General features: G+C 28.7%; 2 protein-coding genes across 3 annotated transcripts; one reads left to right on the forward strand and one right to left on the reverse strand.

Annotated features, from left to right (window-relative positions):
- The first annotated feature begins 2,060 nt into the window (after positions 1 to 2,060).
- Positions 2,061 to 9,532, forward strand: LOC130960402 (nuclear transcription factor Y subunit B-5-like). 2 transcript variants are annotated; one of them, XM_057885792.1, is made up of 2 exons: positions 2,061 to 2,597; positions 6,974 to 7,475. In XM_057885792.1, exons 1-2 carry the CDS (start codon positions 2,215 to 2,217, stop codon positions 7,263 to 7,265), a joined length of 675 nt encoding a protein of 224 aa, XP_057741775.1. In that variant the 5' UTR covers positions 2,061 to 2,214; the 3' UTR covers positions 7,266 to 7,475. The 2 variants fall into 2 exon arrangements, with proteins under 2 accessions (XP_057741775.1, XP_057741777.1); XM_057885794.1 differs by lacking the exon at positions 6,974 to 7,475 and adding an exon at positions 7,796 to 9,532 and having other exon boundaries at positions 2,074 to 2,597.
- A 5,197-nt stretch (positions 9,533 to 14,729) lies between these two features.
- On the reverse strand, positions 14,730 to 21,358 carry LOC130961292 (potassium transporter 5-like). The gene is made up of 8 exons (XM_057887068.1): positions 21,049 to 21,358; positions 19,985 to 20,210; positions 19,329 to 19,580; positions 18,500 to 18,550; positions 17,665 to 17,925; positions 17,348 to 17,515; positions 16,242 to 16,496; positions 14,730 to 15,777 (listed from the first exon to the last, which is right to left on the reverse strand). The coding sequence occupies exons 1-8, from the start codon at positions 21,193 to 21,195 to the stop codon at positions 14,885 to 14,887; spliced, it is 2,253 nt and encodes a 750-aa protein (XP_057743051.1). The 5' UTR covers positions 21,196 to 21,358; the 3' UTR covers positions 14,730 to 14,884.
- Positions 21,359 to 21,457: the final 99 nt, after the last annotated feature.

A 21,457-nucleotide genomic window follows, 5' to 3' on the forward strand; every position in this document is an offset into this window, starting at 1 on the left:
TGTATTGGCTCATAGATACGTATATAATCTAGCAATTCATACTTAAATAGATATGTATATAAGTTCCAATTTTACATAGTTAGTTTCAAATACAATAATTCATTTTCAGTTTAATTTATTTTCAATTGAATTCATTTTAATTAATTATAGATGAAATAAATCAAATTTAAAATTATTTTTTTCAAAACATACACGCCCTAAGATATTATATGTGTGTTGTCTTTATATAAAAAAAAATTTATAATTTTTCTAACATTCTAATTAATTTAGTTTTGAACTAATCTATTTTTGAATAGAGGAATAGTTCGATGAAAGTGAAATTCTTCTCTGAGATAAGTAATGTTTTACATATAGTTGTTTTGAAACAAAAGAGAAAGAGACATTTTGGAGGAAGAAAAACATATATGTTAAAGTCCCGTATGGTTTAGAGATAAAGTTTAGATAGTTTTTAACGAGGGTTTTAGAATTGAAAAAATTATAAAAAATATCCATAAGATTTATGAGCGTTGACAAAAGTACTTATAAATTAAGAAAATTAACATTGTATTCATAAAATATAGATTACTATGATAAAAATATTTAAATTTTAAATTTTTGTTGATGTTTTAATAAAATTTTTAAACTATTCCACCTTCAACTTTAATCACTTTTTCAACCTTCTATAACTCAATCTGCACTTTTAAAATCCTTGCCATAGAGTCTAAAATTACTGCTACAACAGAGTAGTCCAAAATCAATGGTGGTGATGGTAGTGGAGGATCGAATCTCAACAGATTCAGTTATAAGTTTATAATCCATATCCAAACCAACTTAATCAAACATAAAAAAATTTTAAATTCATTCATCCAATTTTAATTCACTTTAACAAAATCAGAAGCAGAAACAGTCATCAACCATAAAAAATAAACAAATCCATTCATCCAATTTCAAATTTATTTCAGCAAAAATCAAAAGCAAAATTAGCCATCAACCGAATCTTCTATAAATCAATCTCAACCTTCATAAAAAATAGAAACAAATTTAAAAAAATTAAAAAGTATATTTTTAGTAGCTAGTAACTAAATCAATATCGGAAAAGAAGAAAAATAAAATAAAAATATTTAAAAAAAAGAAATAGTTTTTTTTTGCTATAACATCGTCGATGGCAGAATTTTCATCCACAGTGCCGTCTTCTTTTCTTCTCCGATTTTTTTTTACCGAGCTCTTTTTCTGCATGCAGCAGCACCACGACCCCTTTCTCTTCTTAGGCGCGCGACGATGGTGTTCTCCTCGGCTGGATCAAGCGCGCCACAATAACATTCTCCTCATTTGGGACAGCCACGTCACGGCAACGTTCTCCTCAGGTTGGGTCACAGGCGCGCGACAAAGGTATTGTAGTCAACTTAAGAGTGAGAGAAGGGGAGATTGGCGGTGGCGGAGAAGTTGGGTGGCAGACAACAATAAAAAGGTAGGAGGAGAGTTATGTGATTCTGTGAGGATTTTTGAGAGAGGGAGAAGTAAGGAGAGAGAAAGAAGTGAGAAGAGAGGGAGTGACGGTAGAATGATGTTAGGGTAAAGTAGTTTGAGAATTTTATTAAAAAATTAACAAAAAATTAGGATTTGAATACTTTTATCGTACAGAACTCATTTTTCATGAATACATCATTAATTTTCTTAATTTATAAGTACTTTTGTCAACGTTTATAAACTTCTTAGATATTTTTGATAATTTTTTTTTTAGAATTTAATTAGATTAATGATTCAGTTTTAATTTGTCTCGTAAAATTTTTCTTTTTTTAATTTGTCTTTATCTCTCGGAGGGTAGAACAACTTTTTTTAATATTATCATATAATATTATCTGATCTTTAACATTATTTAATATGCTTCTATATCATTTTATTTTTATATTTATGTTATATATATCTCAACCATATATACCAATAACAAATATTGTTTAACTACTAATGTCAAACTATTATTTGAACCAAAGTATTGGGAGAGAATATTTTATACCCTATAAAATAATGCTGATTATACACATACACACATACACTTCTTGAAAACTTTGCATAAGCATATGAAAGGCTCCAACTTCAATTATATACAGCTATATATATGCATACAAATTGAGTACTTGACAACCACTTAGAGCAACGTGTCTGTGTTTGAGAGGACTAAACTAAACTAAACCCCTCACACATCTTTTAGGGGAAAAGAAAAAAAGGAAAAAAAAAATGAGTGATAACATAGTCTCATCAACACAACCCTTTAATATTAAGTACAACAATACTATCACATTTTCTTCAAGTGGAATCTCTTCTTCTTCTTCTCATCATCATAATCATCATCAAGATGATGGGGTTATCAAAGAGCAAGATCGGTTGCTTCCAATTGCAAATGTTGGGAGAATCATGAAGCAAATCCTTCCAACAAATGCAAAGATCTCAAAGGAAGCAAAGGAGACTATGCAAGAGTGTGTTTCTGAGTTCATAAGCTTTGTGACCGGTGAAGCTTCTGACAAGTGTCACAAGGAGAAGCGCAAGACCGTTAATGGTGATGATATTTGTTGGGCCTTGGCTACTCTAGGGTTTGATGATTATGCTGAGCCACTCAAAAGGTACTTGCATAAGTTTAGGGAATTGGAATGTGAAAAAGCTAATAATCAAAATAATAATAAGGTTATTAACACTATTAGTAGAAATAATATTAATCTTATTGAAAAATATAATAGTTATGGGGGTGATGATGATGAAGACTAGAATAATAACCAAGAAAAGAAAACACTACTCCATATCTAGGACTAAAGAGAAAGGGTATCTATTTGTCACTACTCCAAGCTAAGCTTCTTGTTCTTTTTCTTACTTCATCTACTTCTCTAATTTTAATTTCTAGTAGTTTAATCTCTTTCTAACTTGTTTAATTTCATATATCATTAATCTATTAGGTGCTATATGGTGTTGTTAGTGTGAGATCATGAGCAATATTATGTATATCTATAAGCATGTATGAATTTCAGATCTTTTAATTTGTTAAGGGTTTGAAATATTTATTGAGTTTGATGATGGTACTTATTATAACCATATAGTAGCTTGGGAATTAGATGATGAACTTAGTTGTTGAATTTTAATTTGGACTATCACAATAATAAAAAGGATGATGATTTAATATGTTTTTTTATTTCCTGTATTTTTTGGTTCATATATATTTGTGTGTCTACTACAGTAGTTTTAATTTCTGTTGTTGATGATGATATAGATCAAAATTTTTTAATTAACAAATCCTTCCAGATTTGCTTTTTGCCCTAATTTAGTAGTGGTGTACGGAAATATTACATTAAATAATCTTTCATCCATCTATCTGTAAATGAATATCATAGTTATCTTTAATTTCTTTGATATGATGTACTTTCTAATGAGTTGGTTTAGTTGTTTTGCTTATTTGAATTTTAACCTTTTAATTTTTAATTTTAACACATAGAAAGGAGGTCTAATTTGTCTAACATGTTAAATAAACAAATTAGATTAAGATTTAAATAAAAAAAAAAAACAAAAGCTAAAAAAAAGTCACACTACAAATTCTGTACGGAAAGGACATATGGCACATACTATAGACTTATCATTATTATTATTATTATTATTATTATTATTATTATTATTATTATTATTATTATTATTATTATTATAGTAATAAATATTTTTTTTAGACTATTTAAAACCGGATTTTAATTTAAAGTCTGTTCTAAAATATAAGTCTTTGGTCTTATTTATTTTTGGAAAAAAGGGGGGGGGGGGGGGGATACGTACTTAGAAGTCTTTTAACCTAACTGGAAGTAATATTTTCATTTCGGTTTATAAATCATATTGTAAAATTGGCCTCTAAATAAGCATAGCTAGGAAACAAGACTTTTAAATACAGTTTTTAGTTTTTATTTTTACTATATTTTTTATTTAAGAATAATACAAATTAAACTCTAGAAATTTTAATTATAGAAGTTTCTATACTATATTATAAAATTATTTATTTTAAAAATTTAAACTGATAAATAGAGATACATAAATAATAATAATAATAATAATAATAATAATAATAATAATAATAATATATTTAATATGCATTCTTTTTAATCATCTACTTAAAGAAGTATACGACCCATGAATTAACCGTACTAATAAAAGCAGTAAAATAAGTGAAATTTCAGGTCTTTTTCAAAATGAAAAATAATTAAAATATGTTATGCTAGAATTGAAATTGAGTATAAATTTAACGTATTTTAAAAAATTAGTTCATAGATTAAAAAATGTCTCATATTTATAAATTTTTTAGAGACTTTATTTTTGAGATTAGGTTTATTGCTTGAATTTGTTCGAAGCTAGGATTAATTTCTTGCGAAAATTAAAGGGAAGTTCTCTTTGTATATATAATATATGGGAAAGTATCCTATAATATATAGGTTATAATGCAATACATAAGAATGCCCAACTTAATTATTATTTTATTTTTAAACTAGCTCCTCAATTCAAAACATGCTTTTTCTTCTTCTTCTTCTTTTTTTCAGAACATACTTAGAACTAAGGGACTAGTCGCAGTAGTCCTTATTACAAGCCTATATAAGATGTTTTCCTTCTTTCAACTTTTTTTTTTTTTCACTAATAAATATCATGAAGGAAAAGAATTGGCATAATAAGTTATCACTGAAAAGACAAAAGCAAATAAATAAATAAGATACCGATTCAATCACTAAAAATAGTAGGTAAACCAACAAAACCGTTTATGATTTACCCGTTTTGCACTACCAACTTTATATTTTATTATAACAAATTTGTCTTCCCAATGGGACTAGCTAGTCGTATATACAGAGATATAATAAGGGTATAAAAATAAATAAAGCCATGATTAGCAAAAACAACGTTGAAGACAATATAATCCTCTATGTGATCATGCCCACGTGGCTAATATGGTTTGTCTTTCTATACCTTGATGACTTCTTTTGTCGCAAATATCATGAGTTATCTATATATAGTTATGTAGATAATATATTATTTATAATAATAGAGTAAATTATTTTAATTTTTGGATCAAATTTTAATTTAATTTTTAACATTTTAATTATTTTATTTTAATTTTAAAAAATTTTAAATATTTTATTTTAATTTTAAAAATTTTAAACTAATTTAATATTATTAAAATGTTATATTTAATATGAATAATTAGTATATTACAGAATCAATAATATTTGATTTTAGTATGTAAATAAAATTAATTTATATATTATTACTAATGTAAAAAAATTTTTTTAATTCTAAAGTGTTAATAATTATTTGATAGGATTTAGGATTATTTATAAAAGCATATTGAAAAAAAAAAGGTATTAAAAATTTTTTTTATCATGTTTTTTAATACACAGAAGAAAAAGATATGAGTTAATAATAATAATGTTGTTACTATTTACATCATTTACTCTATTTATTATTTTGTCAAATTTAACGGTATTATTAAATTCATTTAAAATTTTTGAAATAAAAATAAGAGTTTAATTTTAATGCATTGACAGTGTAAAATATTTTATATAGTCATATAATTACATTTGTTTTTTGGATAATAACTATTTATGCGGTCAATATAAAAAGTAGTTATTTTTATTGATGTAATATTATATAATTAGATGTATGTATAAAATTATTTTATATTAATTGTATATTATTAAAATTAAAATTTGTTCTAAATACCGGAATCAAAATAATAGTTTAGTGTTTATAATATTATAAGTAGTTGATTAGCTGGATGCATATGTATATATATTCCTAGGTAACGCACTCGAAAATTTTCAAAAACCCTAGCTAGTGAAATCTTGATTTGGGACCACTAATTAACTTTTTTTCTCTGTGGCTCTACCTTCCATGATGTTTTGTCGCATATTATTATGGATTTGATGAAATAAACTTTCAATAATGGCTAAGCTCGGTGAACCTGACACGTTTTAAGTAATCAAAAGAATTTGGATGTTATCTTTCCAACATGTGAGGATTATTACTCTTGGGGGGCAAAAGTCCCTAAGCTAGCTAGTTGGAAGATTTTAATTAATATTTGAATAAATTAATTCTTAAAGGAGGCAATGCATTGCAAGTAGCCAGGGATTATGGCAAAATCTGTTGTTACTCACGAGAGATACTTTTTTAACGCTACTTTACATACATCATGATACAAATTCGTATCAAAGAATAGATGGAGTAAATATTTAATTTGATTTTTGTCTATTTTTATAAAGGATAAAGTGATTTTTATCTAAAAAAAAGGACATTTTGATTTTTAACTTTTTTATTTTGGGATAATACAATTTTTTTGTTAAAAAATCTATTAAATAATAATAAAAATTAATTTTGTGAATAATTTTATTTGTATTTTGTAAAAGTTTAAAAAGGTTGAGGATCGAAGTGTCTTTTTTTTAAACATGGATCACTTTGTTCTTTAGAGAGAACAAAATAGAGATTTTTAGAAGTAGGATCAAGAGAAAAAATAAAATTTTTAATTATATTATAATTTCATTTATAGTAGTATAATTTTTTAATTAGACTATAAATTTAATACTAATCCTATTATTATCCTACTCTTTAAAATAACTTTATCCTCAAAATTACGAAAAAATATAAATATTAATGAAAATTGTAAAAGCTAATTACAATTAATAAAAAATTTTGTAAAAATTAAAATAATATTTTCTATGCTGCTGCTAAAAAAAGTTTACCATCACAATCTTATTGCTTAAAAAATTTTAATCCACCAATTATATAACATAATTTTGTTTATAAATTGGCTCAACTTTTATCCCACAATAGAAGCCTAACTCATTGTTAGGGTTTAGCATCTCTTCCTCATTCTCATCAAAAAAGAGGAGAGACACATTGTTGTTTCTCTGCCTCGGAGATACCATTGCGTCTAACCCGTAGCCACCCTTTCACAACATGCGTTAATTGTCGTTTCTTTTGACCATCCCAGTCGCGAAACCCGCCACTACACCTACTTGTTCGTCGTTCGAGCCTCCTCTTTGCGATCTCAGGGGAAAACCGCCGCAAGGAGAGGAGATGGCATGGCTAAGATTGGAAAAACGTGCCGGAACCTTCCGCCACATCTTCAAGGATCTTCGGTGCTAGTCGCTGCTGCTACTCCGTCAACTCAGGGAGTCGCGAGCATTTGCTCTCCCTTCACGGAGGTGCCGTCCTCGGTAGTCCGAGGGTTAGCTCTGCTGATGTTTTTTCATCGTTGCCGCCGCCTTTGTTCAGCGCATTGAAGCTTTATTGGAGCCGAATAAGACCACCGCGTTCGAGTTAAGATGCGGTGGGTTTGGTGGTGGTTGCGGCACCCTCATCCACTGCTTGTACATCAATCTCGACACCGTCAATCACAATCGCGTTAGGTAATTTCAAATATGCCTTTGAATCTTCTACTTGTTGAATTGCTTGTGTTATCTTATCCTAAATTGTGATTGATGATACTAGAACTGGACCTTGAAATTTTGAATGAATTTCTAGATTTAAAATTGTGATTGATTTATAAGTTTTGTTGATTCTTCTTGTTGCTGATGCGATTAAAATTCAAAATTGAAATATAATGATTCTCCTTATTCTCCTGTGATGTATTTTGCTTTTAGTTTGAATTTTGGACACATTCTGCGGCTGCATTCTCTGATTCTGTATCCTCATAATCTAAACCTGAAATATGAAATTGTAGAATTTTAAGTATTGAATTTTCTGCTTCTGGATATGTTGAATTATCGTTTATTGGTTGAAAATCTGATTCTAATTTGGCTTGAATTGTTAGATCTAGTTTGTCTATTGATGATTTTGGTTCTGGATAATCTGATGTTGCACAATTTGCTTCTTCTGGAATCCTCGCATTCAAGGTTGCACAAATTCTAGCGCAAGTTCCTTTAATTTCTTCAAGTATCTTGGTCTGTTTTTGATAATTTGAATTCAAATATTATAAGCTAGTTTCTTCATGTATCAAGTCACTTGACCATTCGTGCCCTAGTATCAAATGGGGTTGAGTTTTGTACCCTTGATCATCTAATAAAAGTAGTGTGAGAATATTAGGAGGATTTGGATTGCCAGTATATTTCTTGAGTAAAGATATATGAAAAACAAAGTGGATCCTAGTTGTGGTGGGCAATTCCAACTTATAAGCCAGATTTCCAATGCATGCCATGATTTTTAACGGTTTAATTCGAAATACCTCATAGATAATTTTTTATTCTTCTGCAATGCCACAAAGTGCTGCGATACGGCTTTAGCTTACAAAATCACCCACAATGAACTCGAACTCTGATCCTCCGCCTTTTGATCTGCCTAGATCAGGGGCGGAGCTAGGTGGTGGGAAAGGGGGGTAATGGCCTCCCCTAATTTTAATTTTTTACATGTAAATCATATGTAAATTTCAGTTTAGCCCCCCTTAAAATTTTATTTTAGTCTTAGTTTATTGTATAAATATTTTTGACCCCCCTCTAATATTTTATCTAGCTCCGCCCCTGGCCTAGATTTTCATTCGCAGTTATGTCTTCTTTAAATTCTTTTTTAGAGATTCCAGTACTATATCGCACTGCAACAGTTGTTCCTGTAGCGCCAGTGTGTCAATAGACTTGGTATTGTACTTGAGAAGGGTTGGAGAGTCTCGGTCGAAGACCGCATTGATCGGGGACATGCCAATAGCAGAGTGGTATGAGATGTAACTATACACAGCCCATTGTAGCAACTTAAACCATTCTTTCGGGTTCTCCTGCGTGTAATAGAGTAAGTACATTTCCAAGCAGCACTTAAGGACCTCCATTTGTTCGTCAGACTCTGGATGGTATGCAGAACTCCAGGCCAGCATAATTTCTAATTTTCACAGTACTATTCCCAAAATTTGCTCATGAAATGTTCACTATCTCTTGCACAAAAGCTACAACCGCTTTTGGGGCTATAAAATCCAGAGAAAGAGGAATAAGGAGCACAAATTTAGACAACTTATCAGCAACCACCAAGATAATAGAGCAGCCGTGAAATAAAGGAAGATCGATGATAAAATCCATCAACATATCATGCCAAATATGGGTTGGGATTGGCAATGGCTCCAATAGTTTAGCTAGGGTTGAGTACTATACTTTGCCTATTGACAAATAGAGCAAACGTTGACATATTCCTTAATGCATTTAGCCATATGCTTCCAAAAAAATTGGGCAGTCAGGCGAGCAAGTGTCTTCTAATAACCCCTATGTCCCCCAATAATGGAATCGTGACTCTCATGAAGCAAGTGTGTAATCAAAGGTGAAGCATCTGGTATAATAAGCCTGTCATCTCAGTACCATAAGCTGTGACGCATTTGAAGTCTACTCGAATTCTATTCAGCTTCTAAAAACTCAACCTAAAATGTTTGAAACTCCTAGTGAAGTAATGGCAGCAGGCTGCTTGTCACCAAAGTGAGTTCCATGAAGGTCCGGGATAACCCATCTGCACCTTTATTATCATACCCTCTCCTGTACTCAATGGAAAAGTCATTGTCCAACAATTTTGCTAACCACGTCTGCTGTTCTGAGGTTTGAATGGTCTAACCTTGCAATTCTTTAAGGCTCTATGGTCAGTTTGGATAACAAATTTATGGCTGAGTAAATAGTGACAAAAGTTGGTGATAGCAGTAAGGATGGCTTGCATCTCCCTAGTTAGAAAAGTAAGTGATAGAGTGACCCTGCTGGTTAAGGAAGGCACCAGTCCCCATTCCCGACGCATCCGTCTCTAGGATAAAAGGTTTAGGCCAAAAAAGAAATAACAACGTTTACAAGTCCCACGTGGTCTCTGTCCAACCGTGTCATCAATTTGTCTTTGAAACATATCTCAAGGATGGCCGATATTAAGTTCAAGAACAAATTTAGAGCAATTTTAAATATAGGGACGAGTTTGAAATTCGATTGGGAGCATGTGTCAAGGCAGTTTTCAGTTGACTAAAAGCTACCATGGTTTGCTCTGACCAAATAAAATTCTCCTTTTTAAGGAGGTCGGTCAAGGGTGCAGCCAAGAACGAGAAGTGCTTGATAAACTTTCGGTAATAGCTAGTCAATCACAAAAATATGTGAAGTGGCTTGAGGGAAGTAGGAATAGGCCACTGTTTTATAGCTTGAATCTTGGAGTCATCCACGCTAACTTTCTATCTGGATACCACATGACCTAAGTAATTAACTCTTGTTTGTCCAAAAGAGCACTTTGATAATTTAGCATATAAGGCATTGTCCCTCAAAATATTCAACACATGCATCAAATGAGTTAAATGAAATGAGAATGCCAATTTGGGCTATAAATTAGCATATCATCAAAGAATACTAAAGCAAGTTCATCAAACTCAGAAAGGTGGCGAGGGTGTTTGTCAACCCGAATGGCATCATCAACCATTCGTATAAACCTTGATGTGTGCAAAACGCCGTCTTGAAGCAATCCTCAGGTTTCACATGAATTTGGTGATAATCGGACCTTAAGTCCAACTTAGAAAAATATTGCACACCAAAAAGTTCATCTAATAGCTCATCCATTATGGGCATTAGGAAAGAATCTTTGACTGTGACAGCATTCAAGGCCCGATAGTTCGTACAAAACTGCAAAGAGCCATCTTTTTCTTCACCAACAACACCGGAGAGAAAAAGGGGCTAGTGCTCGGATGTATAATGCCTTTTGTCAACATTTCATTCACAATTCACTCGATTTCTGATTTCTGGCTATGTGGATATCGATATAGTTTCACCTTGACTAGCGCTGAGTTAGGCACTAGGGGAATAGCATGGTCTTGAGCTTGCGACAGAGGCAAACCCCTAGGAATTTGGAACACCGCATTATAGGTGTGTAACAAACTGACCAATTTTGGGTTCATATTGGACGGTAAATCGAAAGGCAGCGGTAATTCATTCTCCTAAGATCGGAGTTAAAGTGTATAAAGGACAACAATTTAGTGTGTGTGTGTGTTGCAACCTTTTCAATTGATGAAATTGGGCTTGAGTTGGTGTGTGGCTTGTCTTCCCTTGCAAGGTCACTAGCTTGTTACCATCCAAGAATGTGATAAACTTTCGCTTGTAGTTAACCAAGTAAGTGTCAGGTGTTTCTAACCATATATCACCGAGAACTAATTCTTCATTTGCAATTGATAAGACAAAGACATTGATGAAAATGGTGTAGTCTTGGATTGTAACCAGAACATTTATGACTTTGCCTTCACATTGAAGTAGTTGTCCACTCCTTACTTGGACTTTGAACTGTGTACACTACCATTGCTAAGCGCTGTGTCAAAGCCGGATGGATGAAATTGTCCGAGCCCTCACCATCTATAAGTATCCGGAATTTTTTGCCATTCTTTGTCCGCTTGAAATGGATGGAACGCCTCCCCAAAATGTCTGCAAGTACATTATAGAAAAGGTGGAGGGGTTTAGCATTGTCTACTATAGAAGGTTGCTTGAGTTAAGCATTCTCTTCTTCGGCCACCTTTTCACTCGGAAGTTCCTCCAAAAATTGTATAAGGAAGTAATGTTTGGTTGAACATTAATGCTCCGATGAGAGAGAGTTTCCTTAAATTTTCAAGCTTATTTGATGTGGGCAATAGAGGTGGAGTTAAAGTTTGGGAGGTGGATTTAGTAGATGTTAGGAGGAAATTGGGTTTAGCAGGTTGCATGGTGTTAGCTTTGTCTTGTGGGATTGAGTACGGGACATTTGGGCTCCACCATCTATGGAAATTAGGAACAAATTATTCTTCAAATAATCTCACTAGGGACATTGCCTGCATTAAGGACGTGGAACAATAGGACTTAACTTCTCTCTTGAGATCCGGAATCAATGCACCAATAAAATAATCTAATAGCAATGCGTCATTCATACCATAAACTCTAGCAGCGAAATCATTGAAAAAATCAAAGTAATATTTTACAGATGAAGAATATTTCAATTTTAGCAATTCTTTCCTAGGATTCTCAAATTGTAAGGGTGCAGTGGAAAGAGTGAGCCAGTCAGATACCTGATCGAATCGCTCCAAAATTTGAAATTAAGCCAACACTTTTTCTCTAAGCTGACAGCCACTAAATCTATATTTTCTTCCTCTAGGATGTCACAGATCCGAAAGAACCTTTTCGCCTAAAAAATCCACTGAAGAACATCCTCAGTGCCTAAAAATACGAAAAATTGACCTTTATGTAATGCGGCGGAACAAAGATCGACGCCAATGATTGTGTAATAGTGACGAATTTCTCTTGGTGATTGTCGGATTGTTCGGCTAAACGATTGATAGCCGCCTACATATATCGATTGTATTCTCGTGTTCTCAGCCATTCTCTCAATGAAATACGAATTCATATCAAAGAATAGTAGTGAATTAGATAAAAATTCAGAAAGAATAGAATAGAGATCTCTAGAATTAAGGCTAAGAAGAAAAATAGAATTTCTATAGAGATCTCTAGAATTAAGGCTAAGAAGAAAAATAGAATTTCTAATTATATCATACATATTCCACATTATTACATCATACTCTTATTTTATAGTATAATTCTCTAATTGTGCTATAAGCTCAATATTAATCCTATCACATTATTACTACATAAATAAAGCTTACATATGTATTACACTTTTGATTTAGATAGTATATGGTCTAGCAGAAATATTTGGTAATCAAAATAAATTAGTCAAAAATTATTAGAATTTATCTTATTTAGTATTTATTAATTGTTAAATTGGTGAATATTATTCAACCTTCTCTAAATTAGAGGGTGAATTATCCCTTTTGATATATCTTCTTATTATTAACTGAAATAAAATTAATTGACTTATCATAATTAACTTTAACTTTAATCAAACCTAAATTTTATTAATTTAATTAATTAATCATAATGTAATTTTTTTTGTAAATTATAAAAATTATTAAAAAATTTTAATTTTATAATTTTTTATTTTTTTTTCAAATTATACATTTATTAATCAATTTCAATCACAAAATAAAAAATCTCAAAAGACAAAGAATAAATAAAATAAAATTCAAGAGGCACAAAAAATTTAAAATTTTCAAAATTTTCTCTCTCTTGGTTTCTTAAATTTTTTGAAAAAATAATAAAATATAAAATAAAACTTCTCCAATATTTTTATAATTTGTAATAAAGTTATACCTAATTAATTAGGTTAACAAAATTTAGGTTAGATTAAAAAAAATTATACCATAGTTAAAAATCATTAGAAAAGTTTTAATTTATTATTTTTTTCAAAAAATTTAAAAAATCAAAAGAGAGAAAATTTTGAAAATTGCAAATTTTGTGTACTTCTTGAATTTTTTTATTTAATTTATTCTTTGTCTTTCGAGATTTTTTATATTTTGTTATTGAAATAGATTAATAAATTTATAATTTGAGAAAAATAAAAAATAAAAAAATTAAATTTTTTTAATAATATTTATAATTTGCAAAAAATGAAATTACATCATGATGAATTAATTAAATTAACGAAATTTAGGTTAGATGAAAAGTTAAAATTAATTATGATAAGTCAATTTATTTCATTTTATTTAATAATAAAAAGATATATCACAAGAAATAATTTACCCTCTAATTTAGAAAGAGTTGGATAAAATTTATTTTATTATAATAATTAATAAATATTAAATAAGATAATTTTTTTATTTTTTTGTCTCCTTAATATTACTGGTATTCTAAATAAAATTATAACAGTAATAAATAAAAATATATCTCCACGGATACTTTACTCATCTAAACCAATATTATTTTTCTTTCTAATTTTTCTCTTTTTTTAAGGTTTTTTTATTTTTTATTTTTTATTTTTTTGAATATAATTCGTTCCAAGTGCATATGTAAAGGTAAATCTATATTTTAGAAAATTATCTCAACAAAGAAAAAGATAGAGTAGTGTGTAAAATTATTTATTCCTAAATTAAAACATATGTTGTTAGATAAAAATATGTGAATGATTATATATCTTATATATTTATTTGTAAAAATTTGTTTATTTTCGAATTTGCATGATTTTATATTAGATTTTTTATTTATCTTATGTTAAAAAATTTTATTTTAATTAAAGTCAACAAAAAAGAAATTTTAAATATTTTAATCATAAATACTCTGAAGTATATCGTAAAATACTTAATCCAAAGTTCAAAAACTTAATTAGCTTGCTTGGCTCATTTTCATCTAATCTTCGCTTAATTATAAAGAGGAAAGTTCATACCCAAAATATTACACAAGCCTCAATATATATATATATATATATATATATATATATATATATTTAAATTTTTAATTAATAATATTTGGATAAAGTAAAACACATAAAAAGAAGAATATTAGAAGACAAATAAAATTTATTGTTGTGGGCCATTATTTAGTTATTAATGTTTAAAATTATAGGTTAAAAATATATTTTTAAATTACTAAATTAAAAGAATTGGGTTGATGATTAAAAGTTGTTAAAGATATAATTAGTATATTGCATTCTTCTATTAGCTTAAATTTTTAGAATAAGTAGTTTTATGATATAATATCAAAATTTTATGTCTGAAAGGTTTAGAGTTCGATCATTAGTAATGAACTCTAAAAGAGAAAAAAATAGCATAAGACAAATAAAAAAAACTTATACAAAAATCAAACAAACTCAAAAGACGTTCTTATTTGAAAAAAAAATTAAAAATATATAATCATTAATATATCTTCTCTTATCAACATAAATTTTTAAAATAAGTAATTTTATAGCAAAAATAATAACCAAAAACAATAATTCTACTCGTGCTTAAATATTTATCCAAATAAAAATAATACATACAATTATTTATAGAAACAAACAAAAATAGTTGTCATAGGTCTCTCTTTCCACCTATTATTATTCTTATTTGAGCACTTAATTTCTATCATATTTAAAGTTCATATGTCATTCCCACTTTAACCTTACGCTCATGAGGAATATCAAACACTTTGTCACCTTGCTTCAAGTTCTTTTTCAAGAAATTGTAAGCATAATTTATCAAAATCTTCTTCCCAATGCCACTTCCTTTGCTTGCAACAACTTCACTCTCACCAATCAAATGAACAATTCCAGCTTCCAATCCTTTCTCAATTTCCTCAACAATAATAGTCTCTTCACCACCACCATCACTCATTCTCTCCTCTTCAACCTTTTGAGATGAATCAAGAACCCTAGGTTCCCCAACAAATGACTTCAACCTTCTAACTAACAAATCCTCTAACGGCTCTTTCTCGTCACGGACATCCGTATATCCATATCTCACAACGCATCTAAATATCTTAAGTTCGTCGTGTTCGACACGGCGAAAAATGAACCTCTCCTCCATTGAAATCTTGCTAATTGGTAACGATTTGATCGAGATAAACACCACAATAGAATGCAAGGCCGGAATATTCGACACATAATGCTTGAAAATTGGTGGAATTCCTTGAACAAGCTCCGAATAAAAGATGGCAAATCCAGGGATTCTATGCAACCTTTTTTCATTAGCAATAATTTCCTTAAGCCTTTGAGGAGAAATCTTATGATCCAACTCATAATAGTACTTTTTTCTATACACATCATTCCAAATGTACATTATGGACATTAGGAACAATGCAAATGCTAGTGGAAGATACCCTCCATCCTTGAATTTGTATAGCACTGAGCTTAAGTATAGAAGCTCCACAGAACCAATAATAAGAACATAGCTTATGATTAATAGCAGGTTAGTCTTCCATATCATGATCATGACTAGAACAAGCAATGCTGAAGTTAGTGTCATTACAAAAACCACTGCTATTCCTGCATATCACAATATTTTTGTCCAATCAAAAATTGAAAATTTGCTAATATATAGTAGTACATAATCAATTTCATAAATATTAATATAATTTTATCTAATTATGGCAATTTCACAAAGTTCTTTTGGTTGACCAACTCTTAACAAAAACACTAATATAATGAGATATATGATTTTAGAAAAAAAAACTATTATCATAAAAAGTTAGCTATTATGGTAGGAGTGGAGTCCAAAAATTTTTAAGGTTTTTTTTTTTATGCAGTTTGACTCAAATGTAGAACTCGTTTTTAGATATCTATATTCTTATAAGTTATCCTTTATTACCTTCTCCGAGCGATGTAGGATTTTACACAATACAACATATAATTTTTCCTAGCTAACACTCATAAATAATTATGGCGATATATATAAATAACGAAGTTTAATTAATTTAGAATGTATATATATAAGAGATTTATTTGGTTACCATAAGCATTGCCAATTTTGGTGGTGGTTTTGAATCCAGCAGTGACGGCAACACAGGCAATCATGAGTATGAAATTGATTTCGGGAACGTAAACTTGTCCTTCATACTTGGCTGATGTATGTACAACTTTGACACGAGGAAAACATCCAAGTGCTAAGGATTGTTGTATGATTGAGAATGTTCCTGAGATCATCGCTTGAGATGCTATGATTGCTGCTGCCACAGCAACAACAAACATTGGCCAGTATAGTTTATCTGAAACAATAACCACTCATACATCGTTAATTTCATTACTTGCTATGTTGTTACATATACACACTCAAAAAATCAACATTTTAGGATTAATTATATTATTAATAAACATGACTTCATATCATTCTAACAAGGATTTAGTTTATATGCAAATATTAGTTATAGATATTTTATACCGATATTTTGTATAGTTATAAAGTTTAATTATTTTCTACGTTTTATATAATTTTAAAATTTGTAATTAAATTTTTATAACAAAAAAAAAGTTATGTTGATGGCTTGAAGTTAAATTTTTAGATTAGATTGAAAAAAATTCAGTTAACTAATGTTTGTTTTCGACAATGGAAATGAGATTGGAAGATTGAAATTTAGTACTGTGTCTATTGATAAGAGATTATAGCTAAAATTTTAGTCTTAAAATATAAAATTTTAGTACTTTAAAAAAGTAAAAATACAAAAAATTAAAATTTTTAGAAAAAAAAAACTAAAATTTTAATATTTTTTAATAATTAAAAATATTTTAATAAATATTTTTATTTCACATCTATATTTATCTTAAATTAAATAGAGTATTAATTAAGACATAATTAAATTTTGTATATTTACACTAAATATCACATAAAAACTTTAATCTTAGTCTTTCTGTCTTTTACTAAGCCTCTCTTTATTTTTTAATCTCAGTTTTAATCTCTATTCTAAACACAATTTTAAAGAACTAATTTTTCTTATGAAATATCAATAAATTTTGTTTAATTTTAAATCTTAAATTTCGAACTTTAAATTAAAAAAAAGAGACTAAAAAAATAATTTTATAACATATATGTACTTCTTTGAATGAGAATTATATAGATTACGTGGTATGGACTTGTAGAAAGTATCAGAAACAAGATCATTGTGTTTGCGAAGGAATGAAGCTTGTCCAGTATAGGCCAGAATGAGAGCAGGATATGTCACAGAGCACATGCTTATTTGTATAGATCTCACTGTGAAATGTCCAACATCCGCAAATAGTGCTTCAGTTCCTGCAATTTACTCATTTAACACTAAATTATTAAGTGATTTAATCCCCTTTGATCAAATTAAATAATCATATTATAAGTATACGTAAAAAATTAGTTACTAAATCAATTATTTATATAAATATATACAAATATATAATGGCTGAGTTAACCTGTTATTGCTAGAACGATGCCACCAAGAGAAATCCAAGCATCCTTCTTGTTCCTCCGAAAGTAGTATACAATGTATGCTGGATTTAGTGCTTTGATAACAATGGGATCATACTTGATGAAATTGTAAACACCGATTCCTCCAATGAACAAAAACCAAACACATATAATGGGGGCAAAACTGTACCCAACTTTATCTGTTCCAAACCTTTGAACCATGAATAGGCATATCAAGATTCCTATCGATATCCCAACAACCCGCTCTACATTCACAACCAACAAATATATATATAATTTTATTATTATTATTATTCTCAAAATAAAACAAATAAAGGTTATAATTAAAAACTCTGGACCATGTTCATACATAGATAATGATCACAAGAATTACTTAACTATAATTCAGTAATAAAATAATGAACCAAAATAAGGTGATATAAATCTAATGAAATAAATATATAGTATCATATTATATTATAGGTATAAGGCTTTTTAATAGGTAAACATTTTTAATAAAATAAAAATTCGTCTTTTATGAAGTCCTTGTCTTATTATTTAACATTCACATCCACCAAAACGGCAGAAACAAAGCAACTCTGAGGCCTGCATTTTTGTCCATAAAAGAAAAAAGAAAAAAAAAAGGATATATATAGTTTTGAAATAACATAGCTAGTGTAAAAAAAAAATTTCAAGTGTACCTAAAACATTATTGTTTTAATTGTTTTAACCGTTGATTTTAATTAATATATATTATATATTTTTTATAATTTAGATCAACGATTAAAACAACTATCCTCCAGCTATACTAGAACCTCTTCCAGTAGTATATATACCTACCGTTAGTTATTTTTGAAGTAGCTTCCTTGAGCCCTCCCACAGCAGATAAAACTGAAATCGGATGAATTCATTAATTTATTTCTTTCAATAAAATTTTTAATATTTAGGACTATATAGATACTGTTCATATAAAACGAAAAATATAATCAAATAAACAACATTATATATTTAAGTGATATACATTTTCTCTCTCCAAAAGATCATAAACATCTATTTCTTAAAAACTAGTTTTCTTCTAGATCATTTTTTCATCAAAGATCAGGATAATATTTATCACCTGATGTTCTATAATTGATTTTATCACTATTTAATTTCTAAAGAGAAGAGGAATTGATAGTAATAATTTTTAAAAGAGTTAAACTATATGGAGATAATTTTTACTGTCAATATTAGTCAAATTCTTTAAATTTTAAATCTTAAATTAAAATTTTAAATTCTAAATCTTTTAAAAAATAGAGTTAATAATATAATTTTATAATTAAAATATTGACTAATATTGACTAAATTAATTTTTTATTTATTCAGTTCTTTTTAGAAATAAACAAATTAAAGTTATCCCTATATGGATAATAATCTTTATTTTATTTTATTTTTTAAACTATCTTCCTAATCTATATGTACAAATGAAAAGTTGATTTCATCCAAAAATAATAGTATTCTTATATAGAAATAGTTTCAAATAATTGTCTATTTGGACAAACCAAAAACACTAAACTTTTAATGTACCATTTTATAAAAAATGGGGGTGTTATTTAAAACCCAAAAAAAAAATTTAATACCAAAACAAAGGAAGAAAGAAAATAAGATATAGAGAATGATTATTAATAACCAGAGATGCAAGGAGTGAGTACACCATCCCCAATGACCATGGAGGTACCAAGCATGGTGACTAGCAACAAGAAGAGCTTTGCAAAGTAACTGTTCTCAAGTTTTGACTTAACCATTGAAGCTCTCTTTGTGGTGCTATTCTCAGGCAAATCTAACTGATAATTAGAAACTTCTGCATCTTCAATTTGTTGATTTGGAGTAAGACTTACTTTGGCATAGCGGCATATTAGAGAGTACAAAGCAAAAGTCCCTCCTAATAATAATAATAATAATAATTAAATCAAATCATGACCAAATTAAAACAAATTATATAACCATCATATCATTATGCATACATATTGATTTATTTTATATTATTTTTGAGGTAATTAAAGTAAAATTAAAAGTAAATCTATAATATCATCCCTATTAAAATAATGCAGGACAAATTTATCTAGCATCGTAAAAATAGAAAATGACATATTAATGTTCTAGTATATAAATTTTGTATAAAATATATTAATAAATAGCTTGTCATCTTTTCTTTTCCAAAAAGTGATTAATGCATTAAATTTATCATTTTTTTTTTAATTTTAAATCTTTTTTTTTGGTCAAGTTTAAAATTAAATCTTTTTAACATTAAATTCTTTGGTTTTTATTAAGATGATGATGACCTACCATCGCCATTGTCGTTTGCCTTTAAGACAATGAGGACATATTTGATAAGAGGAATGAGGGTAATAGTGTAAAGGATGATAGAAAGAACACCCAAAATATCATCATTGTGCTTTATGCCATCAGTGAAAGTGCTTGAATAAACATACAATGGTGATGTTCCTATGTCTCCATACACAATTCCTATGCTTTGAAACGCTAGGTGCATAATCATGGACATCGATGGCCCCTGAAAATAATGTATCATTATTAATATAAAAAAAGACCACTTCTAGATATAAAAAGAAAGCTTAAAACAACTAGAGGTTTTCTTAGAAAATGGATCATGTTTTTTGGGTCAGGTCAATGGTACTAATTTTTTAAATTAAAATGTAAAAAAAAAAAAAGTCACACATTTAATTTTGCGATTGACCTTATATATTTTTGGGTTAATTAAGTTCAACTCATTTAACTCAAGGTTTAAATAAATGTAATTTTAGAAATAAAAATCTACTTATTTAAACAAATAAATCGACTAATTCAATGAATTTGATATATTTTGATTATCCTAAAAAAAGAGGTAATGAAATAAATTTTAAATAAAAATTGGTGTAAATTAGTAGTTATCAAAAGTTAGTTCTCTTCTTAAATGAAATCTAATTACCGTGATCCTAGAAATTGAATAAAAATAACTTCCTTTTTCTTAAATAAATAAGTAAATAAATAATTCATGATAATTTAAGTACAATAATATGCTTGCAGGTTGAAGATACTATTCATGAACAGAAGCCTGCTTATGGACTGGATCCTCCTCAGTCCTCATCATGTTTGAAATTAATGATTATCCCCAAAAAAAAAAAAAATAGAAGAAAGAAAAGTAGAAAACTTTGAGAGAAAAACTAATCAATATTATAATCTGAAAGTTTATTAATTAAATGGCGAAAAGATTTATATGAGAACTTAGATGTGAGAGAGAAAATAAGAGCGAGTAACTCACTTATTATATTAAACGAAAAAAAAAAAAAAACTAAAACTAACTCCTAATAAATATTCAATATTGTCTGCAATTAGATTCAATCTAAACGTACTTTAGAGTGAGCAGAAGAATTTGAGAAGATGCGAGATTCCATGTCTAGAGAGTCATGTCTTCTTAATATCTTATTCTTTCCAATGATGCCATCACCATGATGATCAGAATCCTGATGAGTAGCATGGTTTTGCTCTTCTGAAGCCATATTAGTGTGATTTGGTTATACGATTATTATTATTATTATTATTGGGCTCTTAAGTTTTCCAAGGAGCTATTTATATTGGGCATAGAGTGTTTTGAATTTGAATTCTCTATGAAGCAAAGAAGAAAGAAATCCCACTACAAAAATTAAAGGTTTATGTGAGAGTTTTCTGAAATGAGACGGAATAGGCAATTAGTTATTAATAAGATAAACGCGTCAAATGCGTGTGAGCTTAATTTAATTAAAAAATTATATAAATATAAAT

Source organism: Arachis stenosperma, chromosome 2 (genome assembly GCF_014773155.1).
Source record: "Arachis stenosperma cultivar V10309 chromosome 2, arast.V10309.gnm1.PFL2, whole genome shotgun sequence".
Classification (NCBI taxonomy): domain Eukaryota; kingdom Viridiplantae; phylum Streptophyta; class Magnoliopsida; order Fabales; family Fabaceae; genus Arachis; species Arachis stenosperma.

Bases quoted from the DNA above. Each gene is read 5' to 3' on its own strand.
- LOC130960402 (XM_057885792.1), top strand. From the start codon at position 2,215: ATGAGTGATAACATAGTCTCATCAACACAACCCTTTAATATTAAGTAC. The intron at 2,598-6,973 runs GTACTTGCATAA...TGACCATCCCAG, and splicing joins TATGCTGAGCCACTCAAAAG to TCGCGAAACCCGCCACTACA.
- LOC130961292 (XM_057887068.1), bottom strand. From the start codon at position 21,195: ATGGCTTCAGAAGAGCAAAACCATGCTACTCATCAGGATTCTGATCAT. The intron at 17,516-17,664 runs GTTAACTCAGCC...AGTAAATTGCAG, and splicing joins CATCGTTCTAGCAATAACAG to GAACTGAAGCACTATTTGCG. The intron at 15,778-16,241 runs GTAACCAAATAA...TGTGATATGCAG, and splicing joins CAAAATTGGCAATGCTTATG to GAATAGCAGTGGTTTTTGTA.